This window comes from Trichoplax adhaerens, genomic scaffold (genome assembly GCF_000150275.1).
Source record: "Trichoplax adhaerens TRIADscaffold_11 genomic scaffold, whole genome shotgun sequence".
Classification (NCBI taxonomy): Eukaryota; Metazoa; Placozoa; class Uniplacotomia; order Trichoplacea; family Trichoplacidae; genus Trichoplax; species Trichoplax adhaerens.
Genome location: NW_002060953.1, coordinates 1,952,868 through 1,971,722, shown reverse-complemented (window position 1 = coordinate 1,971,722; position 18,855 = coordinate 1,952,868). Strand labels below are relative to the sequence as shown.

At 34.1% G+C, this 18,855-nt stretch overlaps 3 protein-coding genes across 3 annotated transcripts; all 3 read left to right on the top strand.

Annotated features, from left to right (window-relative positions):
• Positions 1 to 4,540: 4,540 nt before the first annotated feature.
• On the top strand, positions 4,541 to 7,346 carry TRIADDRAFT_59598 (uncharacterized protein; the record flags this gene model as incomplete). The annotated part of the gene is made up of 3 exons (XM_002115634.1): positions 4,541 to 6,024; positions 6,482 to 6,513; positions 7,273 to 7,346. The coding sequence occupies 3 exons, from the start codon at positions 4,541 to 4,543 to the stop codon at positions 7,344 to 7,346; spliced, it is 1,590 nt and encodes a 529-aa protein (XP_002115670.1).
• A 1,572-nt stretch (positions 7,347 to 8,918) lies between these two features.
• On the top strand, positions 8,919 to 10,334 carry TRIADDRAFT_29828 (uncharacterized protein; the record flags this gene model as incomplete). The annotated part of the gene is made up of 1 exon (XM_002115633.1): positions 8,919 to 10,334. One exon carries the CDS (start codon positions 8,919 to 8,921, stop codon positions 10,332 to 10,334), a length of 1,416 nt encoding a protein of 471 aa, XP_002115669.1.
• A 2,920-nt stretch (positions 10,335 to 13,254) lies between these two features.
• On the top strand, positions 13,255 to 14,670 carry TRIADDRAFT_29528 (uncharacterized protein; the record flags this gene model as incomplete). The annotated part of the gene is made up of 1 exon (XM_002115632.1): positions 13,255 to 14,670. The coding sequence occupies one exon, from the start codon at positions 13,255 to 13,257 to the stop codon at positions 14,668 to 14,670; it is 1,416 nt and encodes a 471-aa protein (XP_002115668.1).
• Positions 14,671 to 18,855: the final 4,185 nt, after the last annotated feature.

The window sequence follows — 18,855 nt, the reverse complement described above, 5'->3', positions numbered from 1 at the left end:
CATACTGGAATCTATTACACCTTTACAGTTAGCAAAAGCAACAGCAAGATTATAAGTACTTATAGTTGAGGTTAATATTTTCATTGCTTAAGATCAAGAATACCTATGTCAGTAGTGTACATTACCATTCTTTCGTCAGTTGTCTACTGCTATTATACATGATTTCCATCCTATTTATTTAGTGTCAGAAGCATTCTGCTGACATTGATTAATGTCAACAAGGCAGTATTGCTAATGGATATTATCAATCTCAGATGTAGTGAGAGTTATTCTTAAAAAAGAAAACAAGCATTCTAACTTTCTAACTAGTTACGATGACTACTTTCACGTCCAAGCTTACCAGAGGCTGATAGAAGGACATTGAGATTGTTGATTCCATATCATCTCAGATTCTAAGTGTTACGCAATGCAATCATAATCATAATCAGTGATTATATTACAGGCTATTACGCTACTACGTTGCCTAAATTTATAAAACTTAAGAAAGTATTGTTACTAACAATGTTTTAGTGCTATAGTATAAAGCTGTTTTGTAGATTATAGTACAGAGTATTTACTGATTGTGAGCCTTCTAAAAGTGTTGTTCTTAGATCTTTCGGCCGATGAGGGTAGTAATCTATAAAAGCAGCTCAAAGTAAGTGCTTTCCGTTAGACGATTATATTTGTCAGGAAGTAATTCGTGATACAAGACTGTTAATGTGTTTTATAAGTCATGTATGATCATCATCTCAGCAATCTTGCAGCCAACGTGATATAAATATGTTTTTAAGCACATTTCATGAATGAATTTTAAAAGTAGAGAAAGACAGGCTTGGTAACTCATACTTTAAAATTTTAGTTCATGTGCGACACTGTCTAAAGATAATTAAAATAGTTTCTACCAGTCTTAACTTGGAATCATAGGATGATGCATGTCATATGAGTGTACTTCAGTAGCCAATCGCATATGAGATATTGAGTATAGTTTAGATTGTATAATCTACTAGTAATCCACAAATTTAATCCTTCGCTTCGCTGAAGTAATTCGTTTCCTATCGTATGCAAATCACTCCAGACCAGCTCTAATTTGGCCAGATAATAGGAAAAGTAATTATAGTAGAAACATAATCCTAATTGCAATCTTTAGCTAGGCTGCAGTCATTCATTTCCTAGGATATGCAAATCATGAATCAATCCGAATAGGCAAAGCCACTAAATTTTATTGTAATTCGCCAGATCTGGATCAGAAACAGCATTGAATTTTGACTTCGTCTAGTCGAATTGATCCTAAATCATTTCAGGTCAGCTCTAACTGGGCTAGAAAATGGAAAACTAAATATGATTTAAACGCAATCCTAAATCTAATCCGTAGCTTTAACAGCTGACGAAGTGAATTCGTTTCGTCAACAAGAAAATATCCAAGATATAAAGAAGGATATAATAGAAATTGTAAAAACCCGAACAGATCGTTCGTTTTATATCTTCTGTAACATTTTAAAGAACCATCCAAATCCAGCATTGCAAACTCTGGGCAATAAATTAAGAAAGGATGTGGAAGCACCTGAAGATCTTGGTGAGTACTCGTTATAAATACCGCCTTGTTTACAGCCATGATTCTTTTCTGGACCGCTGCTGTAGACACACTTTATACAATGTAGTTGTATTAGCCATCAACTCATGCTGCATCTAATCAGGATTTAGTTTGAATTCGTTGATATGCTGTCAATTTACTGCCATAAACCCATGCCTATAAAATTGACCTATAGATTACCTGAGCAAAGCAATTGCGATGCAGCAACTAAACTGACCAGAAGCGTCAGTACGTTAGTTTAGCAACTTAAAGTAGTGTCTTATAGATTAAAAATGAGGTTACCAAAATAAATATCAAAAATTATATATTTCAAGCTAGTCGATAAGATCAATTTAAAGTCTTATATCAATCAAGGCCGAGTTATTTAGGGCAAAAGTTTGCTCCACGTAAATACGAATTGTAATGGATTACATCAACATGCCATTTCATGTTTGCTAGATATCCTCCATGATGTTCCAGAATTGCCAAGCCATCATCTTATTGTACGTGATTCATTTGTTAACACTACAGCAACGGCTCTGATGAAAATGAATTTCAGTCAAGGTCGATTACTGGTTCATGGCATCCCAGGAAGCGGAAAAAGCTGAAGTTCCAAAACAGCTACTGTTTGCAGTGTATTTTTGATTGCTTCCAAAATACTGCAATCTTGCATCCTTAGGAAACGGTACATCCACTGTTGGTGATACGGTCGGTTTGCTAGAATTTTTCTGGAAATAAGAGTGGGTAGTTTATTAGGCCTTGAAATAGAGGGGGATGCTGCATCAATAAAAGTTAAACATTTTGATGCTGTCAACTTCGATACAATCTGAATAGGCGGAAGTTATCATCCTAATCCAATATTTAGAATATTATGCACATTCCTTATACGTTGCATCAGAATCCTGAAAACTGAAATTACATGTAGCTCGGATAAAAATCGTGGTTGGTGCGTAATGTAGACTTACCATTCTTTCTTTGGATAATTGAAAGTGGGATGTTTTAGAGGGATTACACTCGTTTATTAGGGAATCATAATTAAAACTTGTGCCATAGTTCTTCTGTTTGACATTTTTTTTTTGAAAATGATTTAATCACTGTTCAAGCAAAGCCAAGATCTGATATAAAACCATAGAATGAAGTAATGGACCCCTAACTACCAACTTCGTTAAATAAAGTAAAATAGCCTTTTTTAGCTTTAACTTCATACTGTTTGATATCCAAACAGGATCGTGGTTTAAAAACTGTTTTGATAGTAGTCTGCACAGGAGATAAAAAGCGTAGAATACTAATTAAAACAATTTCATACCTATTTTTTAGAAAAAATAGTTGATACATAGTAGCAGAAATAAGCAGCACCAAAAACCAACCATTGCAAATAAGATCAAAATGCAAGCCAGTAGTTTCAAAATTATCTGTGCTTACTCGAGCATCGATATCAGTCCCAGTAAAGAAAATTGCTCATTAAGAAAATTAAAAAACTAAAGTGAGCCCAGTCAAGCAAAAGATTGATGAGCTTCTTCGGCAAAAAGAGCAGTTGCACAAATGGATATCTACTCCTGCTGAGAATTTATATGTACAATATTGTGCTTAGCTGCAATCTGATGAGGTGATATCTGTAGGTGTAAATTTTTCTTTCCTTACCTATATTTACATTTACTAGTATAAAATTTTTTGCAAAAATTTTGCTGGACACTTTTCTTTTGTTTTTTTTTGCATTATTTCTGGAAATTTCGGGCAGATATCTCTCAGAAACCAATCCTTTCTGTACTTTACATTTGGACTGTTTATACAGCTAACTGTAAGCATAAGCGATTTCAAATATTCCGTTCAATTCTTATAAATTATTTTCAATCAGTATTAGCATATTCTTATTTATTCTAGGCTTAACAAGTTATCTATTCAATTCCGAAAATATCGCCGCAGTAACTGAAGTTGCATACTGTTAATAAAGTCTGCAAGGTTTTAAACTGTTCATTTTGATTTAGTCACCTTTACATTATCCTGCCCATTGGTTTTATAGAGATATAAGAGGTTGAAGAGGTTTTCTTGGCCTATATAGTCTGGTTATCATTATTGCTAAAGCCATGTAATGCTTTTCAGCAGATCCATTATTACCGAATAAACGTACATTCTACTGTAAATTTCTTATGATTTTAAGCTTTCCCCACATTTAAGTGTGAATTCAGTCTCCATACTTAATTTTAGCTATTACCGCAATTGAAAGAAAATGATTAGGGCCGTGCAATAAATTGTGCTGATAAAGATGTATAACTTTAAACTTTGTCCTCTCATGCTGTAAGTGAAATGAAATTAGCCCTAGATTTACTCCGATTTGAATTTTAATCGATTTATAAATAGACATAGCTGTTATCCTCTAGCAAATCGCCTTCTGTTCAATGACTGATATCGTCTTAATCGCAAGCTTCTGTATAGCGTATTTTATTCTCCTTTGCCTGATTTGATACAAGTTCTTGCATGACTAATTAGTCAAACTACAATCTACCATTCCACTACGACTGTAGGCTCTTATATCAGCCATTAATGGACATAAATTTATCTTAACATACTGTAAGTAAATGCAAATAAAAGCGACCTCCCCTTAAAGTAATGCAATTAACTGCCAATTCAATATAGTTTTGACCTCTATAGACGGACGGATTGACTAATGCTAATGATTTGAAATGAATTCAACCAGGAGACAAGATATAAAGTCTTCTCAAGAGGTATTTTAATCACTAATTAGAGAGCGTATGCTCGTATTGACAGAGGAATTGTCTGTCCAAGAAGAGACATCAATTGGATAGAAAGTAATGAGCTCGAACAGACTGCCTATATCATAAGCGTTTTTCATGCTAGTTGCTTGTCTAACGGCCAAAGAGTAGCTTCACAGATAGTTCATTTTTTCTCTATATACGTGAATTATTGACTTAGTGGCCGAAATTATTTACGCTTTGGGAAGGTGGTGATTGAAGAGAAATAAAGTTCTTCACGATGAGCTTATTAGTACCGTCTATCATTGTTGCCGTCTCGTGTATTCTTTTAAAGCTTGTTCTCTCGGCTTGGTTGAGTTCAAATCGGATATGGTCAGCTTTAAAGAAGGTGCCTGGACCTAAAGCCCATTTACTGAATGGAAATCTAGATATCATCGGTTCAATCGATGACTATTTACCTAGCGTGAAGAAATTGTGTGAACAATATCCTAAAATGTTTCCGTTATGGTATGGCCCCACCAATCCGGTCTTAATGGTTAGCGATCCTGTTATCGCTCGAGAATTTAACAAATCTGCTAATACCAAAGAGACACACGCACATCGATTTCTTCGCGAATGGACTGGACCGGGGCTGTTGTACTCGAACGGAGAATTATGGGCAAGAAATCGAAAATTATTAACACCTGGATTTCACTTTGATGTCTTGAAACCGTACATGATTGTCTATAACGAATGTACCGATATTCTATTAGAGAAATGGGTCAATCATGCCGAGCAAGGTAAACCATTTGAAGTTTTAGAAGATTTTTGCCTATTGGCTTTCGATATTATTGTACAGTGTGCGTGTTCAACACAGTTAAATCCTCAAACGCACGGCTCCAAGCATCCATTTTTAGCTGCATCTCGTGAAAATACCGCGTTGGTTGAGGCTAGACTATATAATCCACTCTTTTCTAACAGTTTTATATATGGACTATCCTCGAGCGGCAAGAAATTTTACTCTAATGTCGCTTACTCTAGACAGTTTGCTAAAGAAATTGTACTTCAACGTAAAGCTGCTTTAGAAAATCAAGACAATATCAATGAAAGCAGAAAACATCTTGATTTCCTCGATATTATGCTGACTGCTCAGGATAGCGAAGGTGTGGGCATGAGTGTTGATGAAATTGTCTATCAAGTAATCTCATTTTTATATGCAGGGCACGATACGACATCTTCCTCCTTGTCATGGTTGATGTTTAGTTTAGCTTGTAATCCTGAATGTCAAAAGAAATGTCGAGAAGAAGTAGATAACGTGCTTGGAAGTAGAACAGATTTGGTATGGGAAGATTTAGCCAAGCTCAAGTACTTGACACTATGTATTAAAGAATCGCAACGTTTACATACGACAGTGCCGATACTAGCTTATACGTTAGGAGAAGATACCACAGTTGAAGGATACACATTCCCTAAAGGTATGGATATTGAATTTCCTTCTTATGTCTTTCATCACGATCTAAAATGGTATAAAGATCCCGATAAATTCAATCCAGAACGATTTACAGCGGAAAACTCCAAAGGTCGAGATCCCTATGCTTACATTCCATTTGCAATTGGAGCTAGAAATTGTATTGGGCAAAATTTTGCCTTGCAAGAACTAAAAGCAGTTTCTGCTAAAATAATACAGCGCTTCGAGATATTCACCAATGATACATCGTATCATCACATTCCCTCAGTCATTTTGAAAAACAAGGGCGGTATATGGCTATCTTTGAAAGAGCGCAGGTAGATTTCGACAATACACTTTCTGTCAATGCTAATTAGTCTGCAACATAAATAATATAATACAGTCTTGTATTCTACTTCCTGCCAAGGAGAAGATGATGTCTTTGCATTTTATTTACAACCACAATGATTCTATAATAGGCGGTTTTTTTACCATTAATTAATATTGAATTAGAATATTATTCCTATCTGATCGGTTTGTTAAAGTCTAATCCCTTGATGTGTCATTGCGTTTAAACCTTGACATACAAGTGTTGTCTTTACAAACCTTATCTTCACTAAAATTATTCCTCTGTTTCTATTTCAATGTTGAAGATACAACTAAAGTAGCGCTTTTAGACGTAAAGTAGCCATAATTCATTGAGGAAATTCACTTTTGCACAACATAGCTGCACTAACGTTTTGCTCGTAATTTATTTTAAAACGTAGATCATTTTATCTTTCATTATAAATAAAGAGACTCTGTCGTTGAAACCAAGAAGGACGCAGGTTCCTCAATGTTACTTTACAGGATTTTTTGGTCTTTTAATTGAAAGAAAGTTTAGTATGCATGATGGTCGTAATTAACTATCAGCGATAACATTTTACGTGAATATGGCCCAACCTGCTAAACGTTGTGACTTATCCTAAATTGCATAACAATCAATTGCTTTAGCGAAAATTGAGCCCTTTAGCTACACAACTACTCAGAAATGCTCCGGTAAAGCACTGTAAACTCTATATTGGTAGTACTATATGAGCATTCTGAAATATTCTATGGGGTGCACAAGTATATGAAATATCACGAGTGGACGATCCAACTTATAGTTGCCTTAATTTTATATGAATTAGCATATTTAATAAAGGGATTAATCACGCCAATGGCAAAAGTTAGAATAGATTTTGAATAGGGTAAAGATTATAGGAGAACAACAAAGTTTCATCGTCATGATTTCATCGACTGTTCTATCCTGCTGTAGATTATTGCAATAGTTTAGTAAGACATACCGCTTTTAGTGATATGCAATATATGTTCTATGCAAAAACGCAGAAACGATTTTTTCTTTTATATCTACATTCTATTCTTCGTGTCATTATATAGATATGCTATAGATGTGCTCTGAAGGAATGCTACAAATTGCTAGTGTAACACTTGATGGTGATACTTTATGTTTAGTACTATTCATAAAATCTAATTTTACTGGAAATAAGTGTCTCTACTTTGAACGCTATTAGCTTATTACTGGGGTATCATAAATAATTTTGTAGTAACATTTGGCAAGTCGAGATTTCTCTTACCTCCTGATATGTCATTCGGTTGGCAATTCTATATTTTGTATTGAATTTGTAATTGCTTGTTTATGTAAAAACGAAATAAATTACATTAAGATGATCATCACCGATGATTTAAGCAGCATATCAGCTATTTAGCAAATTATTATTCGCCATATAAATGAACCGAGAAGTGAATTGTACTTCTATAGTTCCATTTATAATTATATATACCTATTTATTTAGTGAGATTGAATATGTATAAGTATAAGTAAACCACTACAAAGTAATATTAACTACAGTATTAATATGTATATACATTTGAATCGTATGATTGAGTCAATCAGTGATCATTAAAATGAAATAGAATATTATAAGAATATATTATAAGAATAACACTAGCAATTAAAGCGCATATCTGCTATTTAGTAAATTATCATACGCCATATGTATGAATCGAGAAGCAAATTGTGCTTCTACAGTTCCGTTTATCATTATATGCACTAAAAAATAATATTAAATTCAGTATAAATTTGCATACATTTAAATTCCATATCACATATGGTTGAGTCAGTCAGTGATCATTTTAAACAAGTCGATGCTTATTACTTTCTAGCAGAACTATTATCCAGGTTCCGATATTGCACGTTCTATTAGATTAAGTTTCATCCTCGTATGCAATTTTGGAATAATGTTATTTATATAACCCGCTAGCTTTGTTTAAATTACGGAGGAGTATAACTACGTGTATACCACCTTTTTTTGAATATCAATGAATGCGGAGGCAGTGCCAACGAAGTTGCATCTATTGAGAAATTGCTTAGGATAAATTGCAGCATTATCTTCATCACTGCATATGTCAACACTACTATATGTCCGTTATTCACCATTTGGTTGGATCTATTGGTTTGCTTAAGCGCACCCAAAGCAAAATTGATAAGAGCTGGAAAATACGGTAGGCTTTAATAACGGTATGTCTTTATTACTATCGAAAAATTGCTTGATGATTAGTGTAGTACCTACAGAGTAACAACTTGTAGAAGGATTCTATGGCAATTTTTTCGCCATACAGTAGCCTGAACACAACGCAGTAGAGTAGTATTAATATGCTACATAAGGTAGTATGCGCTATCTTGAATATTCTTAACTGGTCTTTTCAAAGGCATCTCCATATAATTTACTGACGTGTGCTGGATACAGCAGGAAATGTTAACAGTTAGACTATAAAAACTAGATTACGACACCAAATCGAGTACTCGATATTTATACAGTGTACAGAACAGCGGCCTACTGGAATAATGAGGCTTTGCGTCTACGCTTTTCTATGAGTATAAAGCTACTTATACTTAGAAACCGTATGTTCATACTTAGAGAGGAGTTGCCTCTATAAGAATAAAGTATAAATACAGCGGCAAATCATTAATTAGCCATAACAGACTGCCATAGTATAAGCGTTTACAAAGTGCTTGATTGATAGTTCATTTTTTCACGACGTACGTGTAGTTTTGGACTGACTAACTTTGATTTGCATTTAGAAGTGGAGGATTGAAGAGAGATAAAACTAATTAGCCATGGGGCCAATCGTGTTATCGATCATTATTGCTATCGGGTGTATTTTTCTTAAAACCATCATTTCAACATGGATGGGCGTTAATCGTATATGGTCAGCTTTAAAAAAGGTATCTGGCCCTAAAGCAAATTGGCTAAGTGGAAATCTGGATGAAATCGGTTCGCTAGAAAAATACCTTAGTGCTGTTACTAACTTGTGCCAGAAATATCCTAAAATGTTTCCGCTATGGTATGGCCCCACTAATCCGGTCTTGATGATTAGCAGTCCCGTTGTAGCACGACAATTTAATAAATCTGCTAATACTAAAGAGATATTAGTCCATCGATTTACCCGCGAATGGACTGGACCCGGGCTACTCTATTCCAATGGAGAACTGTGGGCAAGAAACAGGAAATTATTAACGCCTGGATTTCATTTTGATGTCTTGAAACCTTACATGGTTGTCTATAATGAATGTACCGATATTTTAATCGATAAATGGGTCAAACTTGCTGAAGTCGGCAAACCATTCGAAGTTTTAGAAGATATGTGCTTATTGGCTTTCGATATTATTGTGCAATGTGCTTGTTCAACTCAGTTAAATCCTCAAACACATGGCTCCAAGCATCCGTTTTTAGTTGCATCTCGTGAAAATACCACCTTGACTGAAGCCAGATTGTATAATCCACTCTATGCTAGCAGTTTTATCTATGGATTATCTTCTAGTGGCAAGAAATTTTACTCCAATGTTGCTTATTCTAGACAGTTTGCTAAAGAGATTATAATTCAACGTAAAGCTGCTTTAGAAAATCAAGATAATGTCAATGAACACAGAAAACATCTTGATTTCCTCGACATTATGTTGACTGCTCAAGATAGCGAAGGTGTAGGTATGACTGTTGATGAAATTGTCTATCAAGTCATAACCTTTTTATTTGCAGGACACGATACAACATCTTCCTCCCTGTCATGGTTGTTGCACAGCTTAGCTGCTAATCCTGAATGTCAAAAGAAATGTCGAGAAGAAGTGGATAACGTACTTGGAAGTAGAACAAATTTAGAATGGCAAGATTTAGCACAGCTCAAGTACTTAACCTTATGCATTAAAGAATCGCAACGTTTACATCCAACAGTACCCATTCTAGGATATACACTTGGCGAAGAAATGACGGTTGAAGGATATACATTCCCTAAAGGCATGGATATTGAATTTCCTTCTTATGTCTTTCATCACGATCCAAATTGGTGGGAAGAACCGTGGAAATTTAGTCCAGAACGATTTACCGCAGAAAACTCAAAAGGTCGAGATCCCTACGCTTTCATACCTTTTGCGGTCGGAGCTAGAAATTGTATTGGACAAAATTTTGCCTTGCAAGAACTAAAATCAGTAGCTGCTAAAATATTACAGCGTTTCGAGCTATTTACACCTAACTCATCGTTTCATCATATTCCTTCATTGGTTTTAAAAAACAAGGATGGAATATGGATATCTCTGAAGGAGAGATGTTAAATTGCTTTGGTTGGTTTAGATGACACTCTACCATTCTGTCTAAAAGCAATGCGCCCTATCACACCTTAGAAGTTGCTTTGAATGATTTTCAATGTAAATCGTTTTGCAAGCACTCACCATCACTATGTGATTTCTTATTTTTTTACCATATATATCAATTCATTAATAGATCAAAGTTAGACTTGGTAACATGCTGGCTTTTCGCTAGAAATAGCCGGATAGTTTCCTTTAGATAGCGTTATAGCTACTCCCTTCACCCTATGTAATGGTTCAGTTATGCAGGCTTACTCTTTTATATAATCTTGAGAAAGAACACTTTTTGTGTTTATTGCTAATGTGGAAGACATTTATTAACTATAGGCTATGACTGCTGTAATCCACGTTTCTTGATAACATTTTTACGTTTTACTAATTCTAAAGGTTGTACTAGAACAAGGTTTACTTTCACTTTTTTTATGGTTATAATCAATCGTTGGCGTGGCTAGTGCAGCTCAAGATTCCATTCTTATTTCTATATAATTATTACTTTGTTTTTACGACGGTCTTGCTCATAGGAAGTTTTCTCCATATTTTCTATGTTTAATTTATTAACTGAAATCATGAATAAAGTAATGCAATTCGATCTTCATCAAAATCTAGACATAGTCATTATAGTTTTACTTCTTATAGCTTGAGAAGTCTTCAGTTCAACCCTATTTTAAATCTGGATTTTTCAGTGATCAATAAAGCATTTCGATTGTCAAATCAAAGATAGAAGCGGAATATTTTTACTAGCTACTTTTTCTATCAGCTAATAAATTTGGCGATGGATAGAAAGATTTTAGATGGGAGAAAAGTTCACCCCTACTTAGCAACGGAAAAAGAATTCAATATTTATATTATATACTTAGTTTACGGCATGACCGGTAAAAGATTAATTATAAATCATGTTATATTATACAATTGTCTCCATAGCAAGCAAATGACCCTAGAGAATAAAGAAATCAGTACGATATAGGGTAAAGGTTAACGTTGATATGGACTAGCCTAAAGAATAGCGGAAGTAGTTCAGTGAAATAGTCATTACTCCACCTACTGTTACCGCCATACACTAAAATAGATGATTGGAGTTGCAACTTTATCTTGAAAAGCATTTTTCTATTAAACGATAGTCAATTAGTAGTCCCAAAGGCACTAATGTCTTCACAACAGCTTTAAACTATTCTTTATAAGACAATTACAGTAAAGAATAATTTGGCCTATTCTATGAAGGCTTTTGTACTAATTATTATCGCCAAATGTTAGAAACTTATCTCAATGGGGGAATTTATTCTAAACCCGCCCACTCCGCCATCATCTATAGCCCGTGTCTGTATCCAAATTATATACAGTATGCTAATATTTGTACTACAAATGACAATCAAATGCCGAGATAGAAGTAAAAGATTGCAAAATCATTAAACTAGATGTAATAGATAGCGAATGAACGCAGCCTTAATTACAGTAAACTATGTATGCCAATAATTTTTATTAATTTATTAATAATCTAAACTAAAGTATCAATAAATTATCTCCTCTACCTTATTATAATAAATTATTAATTGATGTTAACGTTTCTTATTATAAAATTCGACAGGTGTTTGTGGTCGTAACCGATTTGGCTTTCTACTAAGAGCAAGCAACTCTAATACATGATCATTAAATATTAGATCACTAAAAATAGAATATTATAAGCAACATGTATACTTTAATTGAAAAATGTCTTAATAAACACATTAAATTAGTGTAAGAAATCTAGTGGTACCGGCACATTCTTGAAAAGGCTATTTCGTAACAGATTTTTCTTGGCTCTATCTTATTCATATATATCAATAATATTTTGGAAGAATACTTTAGCACAGAATTTTACGGCTCTTTTAATCTTTGTACGGAAATTTTATCCTAACGACGTTATTTGGTTCAATATTAAGCTAAAATCAAACATTAATCTAACTAGCAACGTTACATACCATACGGTCCCATTAGCTTTATATGATTTATTGAAACTAGCGATAATGAGCAATAGAAAGTGATTTACGAACAAAATTTAAGCATGATGTTAATAAAACTTTTACCGAAACGTTTTCAGTATGCATAAGAATTCTATGTCCATAAAATTTTTCTCTTGTCTGAATAAAGTAATATTTATAATGTTGGATAATTTCATATATACGATATTCTTATAATCAGTTAGAAACTGGCTTGAAATCGCTTAACTGTACCCGTAGTTGTATATGTTTATATTAAATTATTAACTGTTCTTAAACTCTTCCGATATTAAGTGTCTAACATTATCATCAAAATTATAAATATCGCCTTTTCTTCCTTATTCTTGCTTAAATAAGAGCAAGATTTCATACGGGCTAAGAGATGTGTTGATATTTTATTAGTCTTAGCATAAGTAGATATTAATTAATACTATCGACAATTCCAATGAAATATATTATCAGACTATCACTTCTACCTTGCTGTAGTTAAGATCACTTAACTATGACTTACTATATTTAACGAAATATGCAGTATATCATTGTTGTCTTTAATCAATATTAGCCACAGCAATATTAGATATTAATGTACAGACTATATAGTAAGTCGAGCCTGCGTATTCAATAGAAAAACTGCATAAAAACAATATAAAATTAGCAACTGCTGCAGAGTGATAATTATTAATAACGCTATTATACGAGAGGAGATTGTCATTATCGACAGTCATTATTAAGTTAATCCTCCGGCATGATTATTTTTTAATGAGTGCTAAATTTTTGATTTACTTGACAAAATTGTATTCTTTTACACTTTACGCCATCCTTCAAGGTTGAACTAAGCCACTATGGACATTATTTTAATATCAATCATTTTAGCAACGGCGCTCATTTTTCTAAAATCAACCCTTCCTTGGTTGATGGAAACTAATCGCATATGGGTAGCCCTAAGAAAGGTTCCTGGCCCCAAAGCGCACTGGCTACTTGGAAATCTAGATGATGTGGGCACATTGGAAGATTACCTAGAAGGTCTTACTAAATTGTGCCAAGCTTATCCTAATATGTTTCCTATTTGGTATGGTATTACCAATCCTACATTAGTATTGAGCAGCCCTCTTGTGGCCAAAAAATTTATCAAACCATGTAATACGAAAGAAACAGTCGTTCAACGAATTTATAAGGAGTGGACTGGGTCTGGACTTTTATTCACTAATGGAAAGCAGTGGTCAAGAAATCGAAAATTATTAACACCTGGATTTCACTTTGATATTTTGAAGACCTATCTGGTTGTCTATAATGAATGTATCGATATCTTAATGAATAAATGGTCAAAACTAGCTGTAGAAAGTAAACCTTTCGAAGTTCGAGAAGATATGAGCTTATGCACTTTTGATATTATCTTACAGTGTGCTTGCTCTACAAAGTTAAATCCGCAAGCAGAAGGTTTTAGGCATCGATTCTTAACAGCATGCCACGAAAACTCTCTCTTTGTGGAAGCTAGAGCGCAAAATCCACTCTATGTCAGCAAGTTGATTTATAAATTAACTACAGAGGGGAAAAAATTTTACTCCAATGTTCATTATTGTAAACAATTCGCTAAGGAAATTATACTTGAACGTCAAGCTGATTTGGAAAATCAAGATGGCATTAACGAAGAAAGGAAACACTTGGACTTTCTAGATATTTTACTCACAGCCAAGGATAGCGATGGTGTAGGAATGACACTCGATGAGATGGCTGATGAAGTGATAACATTTTTATTTGCAGGACACGATACAACATCCACATCAATATCCTGGTTACTCTATAGTTTAGCGAGTAATCCAGATTATCAAAAGAAATGTCAAGAGGAGATAGACAACGTTCTTGGTGACAGAACTGAAATAGCATGGGAGGACTTGTCGTCTCTACCCTATTTAACGTTATGTATTAAAGAATCACAACGATTGCATACGACAGTTCCGCTTCTTGGATATACGTTAGCAGAAGGTATGACTGTTGGTGGAGTCAAATTTCCTAAAGGAATGGATATTGAAGTTCCAGCTTACGTCTATCATCATGATTCGAGATGGTGGAAAGATCCATGGACCTATGATCCACTACGTTTTACACCTGAGAATTCTAACAGTCGAGATGCCTATGTTTATATACCCTTTGCTATAGGAAGTCGAAACTGTATTGGACAAAATTTTGCCTTCCAAGAAGTGAAAGCGGTAGCGGCTAGAATCTTGCAACGTTTTGATATAGCTACCAATCAGACAACCTTTAAGCACATTCCAGGTGGAGTTTTGAAAAGCCAAAATGGAATATGGATATCTCTCAAGGAGCGCAAGTAACAACTTCTAAGCAACATTAGATTCATTTACAAGTCGTATCGGATATTCAATAAATTATAAGATTCTTCAGTTGTTTCAAAACTAAAAGTAGTATTAATCACCTTATAAGTCGATTAATTCCATTAGTAAAGAAATGAGACCGCGCAATATTATCCTACAGACTAGCGTTGCAACAGCAAGACTTTGTTTGCTTATTCAATTTTACAGTCCTATCCAGATTTGCAATATGTCAGAATTATTATTGCATATTTAATAAACTGCGGATTTAAAAGATTTCACAAATATTGTTCATGGGTTGAATATATGAAGATTTTTTAATAAGTGTTTACGACTATCCATGTTTTAGAATCTTTCTTTTGCTACGATTTAATTACAATTATTTTCGTTGTCATTAAGATTGTTACTGTTCAGTATATCGACCATGCGGAGCTAGGATAGCTCACAATTTAATCCGACTATCAGATAATCTACGATAATTATTCCACTAATTCGTTGACTAACTTAGTAACCTATGTGCGATAATTACTTCACTAATTTACATAACAACTTACTGACCTTAGGTTAACTAATACTCGATTTACTAACTTGCTGCACTGAACTTAATCGAAACTTTGAAATTTCGTGGTACACGTAGATCCTAGATTGTAGACTGATGACTCAGGAATTACAATCTCCTAAGAGTAAATCGAGCTGAACAGCTGAGATCGCTTGATCGAGAGCAATAGAAAATAACTTACTTTTAGCATTGAATACATTACTACTAAAATCCTAGCAATCACATGCATTCTTCCATGCAAACAAGACTTGATACATCCTTTGCGCGCCTCTTTTTACAAGTACATTTTATAAATCCCATGGCAAAACAACTGAAATAATAACAGAGATCTAAGGCATAACTTGAGCTGAAAGACCTTAATTACTGCAAACAAGCTATACATTCAAATTAAATGATGGTCGCTATTAGTAGATCTATATTTACTGCTCAGTCTTTATTCCACATTTTTAAATACAATATCACTTTTTAATAAAGACACAAACAATAAATTACATCTTCATGCATATTTTCTAATTAAGAAGCAAAGTTGCCTTTCGGTAAAATTTTCGAACTATATGCATATTAAAAATTGTGTCTAGTTTTGCAGTGATTGAAAACGTGACTTCTTAAATGTTACACAAATTAGCATTCCTAATTATTATGGTTAGATAAACATGCAGTTCTATAACCACTTGAATATGGATTATTTTCAGTTGAAACTTTACTTTTGGACTGCAGAAATAAACATCAAAAATTGTGCTTGTTGCTAGTTGTAATGGTATTTTATTTTATGATACTCGTAAATGGAAAGAATCAATCTTTGAGCTAGTCTTACGCATTCAACTTATGGCCTGTACAACATGATTGAAAAAAGTTTAGAATTTATCCCTTTCCAGATAGATTGGCTAAAATAACTTTAGGTTGAATTTAGGCCTGGGTTAAGCTCATACTGGAATCTATTACACCTTTACAATTAGCAAAAACAACAACAAGATTATAAGTACTTATAGTTGAGGTTAATATTTTCATTGCTTAAGATCAAGAATACCTATGTCAGTAGTGTACATTACCATTCTTTCGTCAGTTGTCTACTGCTATTATACATGATTTCCATCCTATTTATTTAGTGTCAGAAGCATTCTGCTGACATTGATTAATGTCAACAAGGCAGTATTGCTAATGGATATTATCAATCTCAGATGTAGTGAGAGTTATTCTTAAAAAAGAAAACAAGCATTCTAACTTTCTAACTAGTTACGATGACTAATTTCACGTCCAAGCTTACCAGAGGCTGATAGAAGGACATTGAGATTGTTGATTTCATATCATCTCAGATTCTAAGTGTTACGCAATGCAATCATAATCATAATCAGTGATTATATTACAGGCTATTACGCTACTACGTTGCCTAAATTTATAAAACTTAAGAAAGTATTGTTACTAACAATGTTTTAGTGCTATAGTATAAAGCTGTTTTGTAGATTATAGTACAGAGTATTTACTGATTGTGAGCCTTCTAAAAGTGTTGTTCTTAGATCTTTCGGCCGATGAGGGTAGTAATCTATAAAAGCAGCTCAAAGTAAGTGCTTTCCGTTAGACGATTATATTTGTCAGGAAGTAGTTCGTGATACAAGACTGTTAATGTGTTTTATAAGTCATGTATGATCATCATCTCAGCAATCTTGCAGCCAACGCGATATAAATATGTTTTCAAGTACATTTCATGAATGAATTTTAAAAGTAGAGAAAGACAGGCTTGGTAACTCATACTTTAAAATTTTAGTCCATGAATAACACTATCTAAAGATAATTAAAATAGTTTCTACCAGTCTTAACTTGGAATCATAGGATGATGCATGTCATATGAGTGTACTTCAGTAGCCAATCGCATATGAGATATTGAGTATAGTTTAGAACGTATAATCTACTAGTAATCCACAAATTTAATCCTTCGCTTCGCCGAAGTAATTCGTTTCCTATCGTATGCAAATCACTCCAGGCCAGCTCTAATTTGGCCAGATAATAGGAAAAGTAATTATAGTTGAAACATAATCCTAATTGCAATCTTTAGCTAGGCTGCAGTCATTCATTTCCTAGGATATGCAAATCATGAATCAGTCCGAATAGGTAGAGCCACTAAATTTTATTGTAATTCGCCAGATCTGGCTCAGAAACAGCATTGAATTTTGACGCCTAGTCGAATTGATCCTAAATCATTTCAGGTCAGCTCTAACTGGGCCAGAAAATGGAAAACTAAATATGATTTAAACGCAATCCTAAATCTAATCCGTAGCTCCGCTGCAATAATTATACACATATATTATCGTATGCAAATCGCTCTAATTTGGACAGAAAGTAGAGGGTGTGGTGTTAAGTACATAGTAGAATCTAATTTAAATTCTTTCTCTACTCCAAATCATAACATATTTTTCGTCACGTTATAGTACAATGATTGTTTTATTGGATGCTATTTTAAACTGGATGCAAATTTATGGAGCTTAAGCCAATTACTTTACTGGTGTAGTTATGACGTAGCCTTGCAATTTGCGTACTGTTTGTTTTTGAGTGGATTAAAAAGCAACACATGCACACTGCGTAGGTTAGATCTAGTGGCAACTTGAACAAGGTAGGATGGATAATGATCAACTGATACTACTTAATAGCCTTCTATCTGCATCCAAAAGTGAAGATTTGCTAATTTAGAAGTGAACAGCCTTGATAATAAGTGTCTTCTTTTCGTTCTTAAGGTGAATACAACGCCAAGCAAGGCCTTGCCAATCCACCCTAGACTCAAGTTCCTGTTGTCGTACAGGTATAATAAATATTGCATCAAGTAATCGAGCAGACTTGGGCATGATCCTAAGCTCAGTAGATGACCATTGTAAAACGGACAAAAAGTGAATGAGAATCTAATTCCCTAAAGTCGTTGTTGTGATGCCCAATCAGAAGCCATTTTCCATAGGGTTGATTGGATTGGATAACGATGCATAGCATAAAGCGATCGATGATAGAATCCAGCGGGTTGCACATCTAGGAAGGAGTCTATCATTTTGCTACGTATGCGGTCCATATCCAAACCATTTGTTCTTACCTTCAATCCAATGCAAAACGACTTAGATTTGAATGAAATAATCTGATTGAACCAATGCTGTTCTTCATACTACTAACATGGCAAGAGGGATTAACCTATCTAAGTTCCCATAAAATATCTCTTCAACTGTTTTCTTTTCATGCTACAGAACCTTGGAGATTTGTAAACAAGTCTTGCCAGCATGATGACAACATGCTTCGAACTATCCTACAGTGTCGTTGTAAACAATTTATAACGCATAATGACTACAAAAATATCATAGGAAAAAAAACCTTGATGACTAGACGCCATGAATTATGAAGAATGCAAGAATGCCGTTTCGTCTTACCAGCTATCATTGGCATTAATTTTATTACGCACAAAAGATTATTCTATGAAGTATAGTAGTTCTGTAGCCAAAGGCTTGTTGCTTACATCTCTACGTTTTGATAATATTCTAATGCGCATTACGGCCAAAATATAATTATTGACGTCTTAAGGTGCAATCTCTTTCATGAGTAAGATCCCCTTTATATTGAGTGCAATCTTGCTAGCTAACCTGCGAATTGGATCTGTGGTA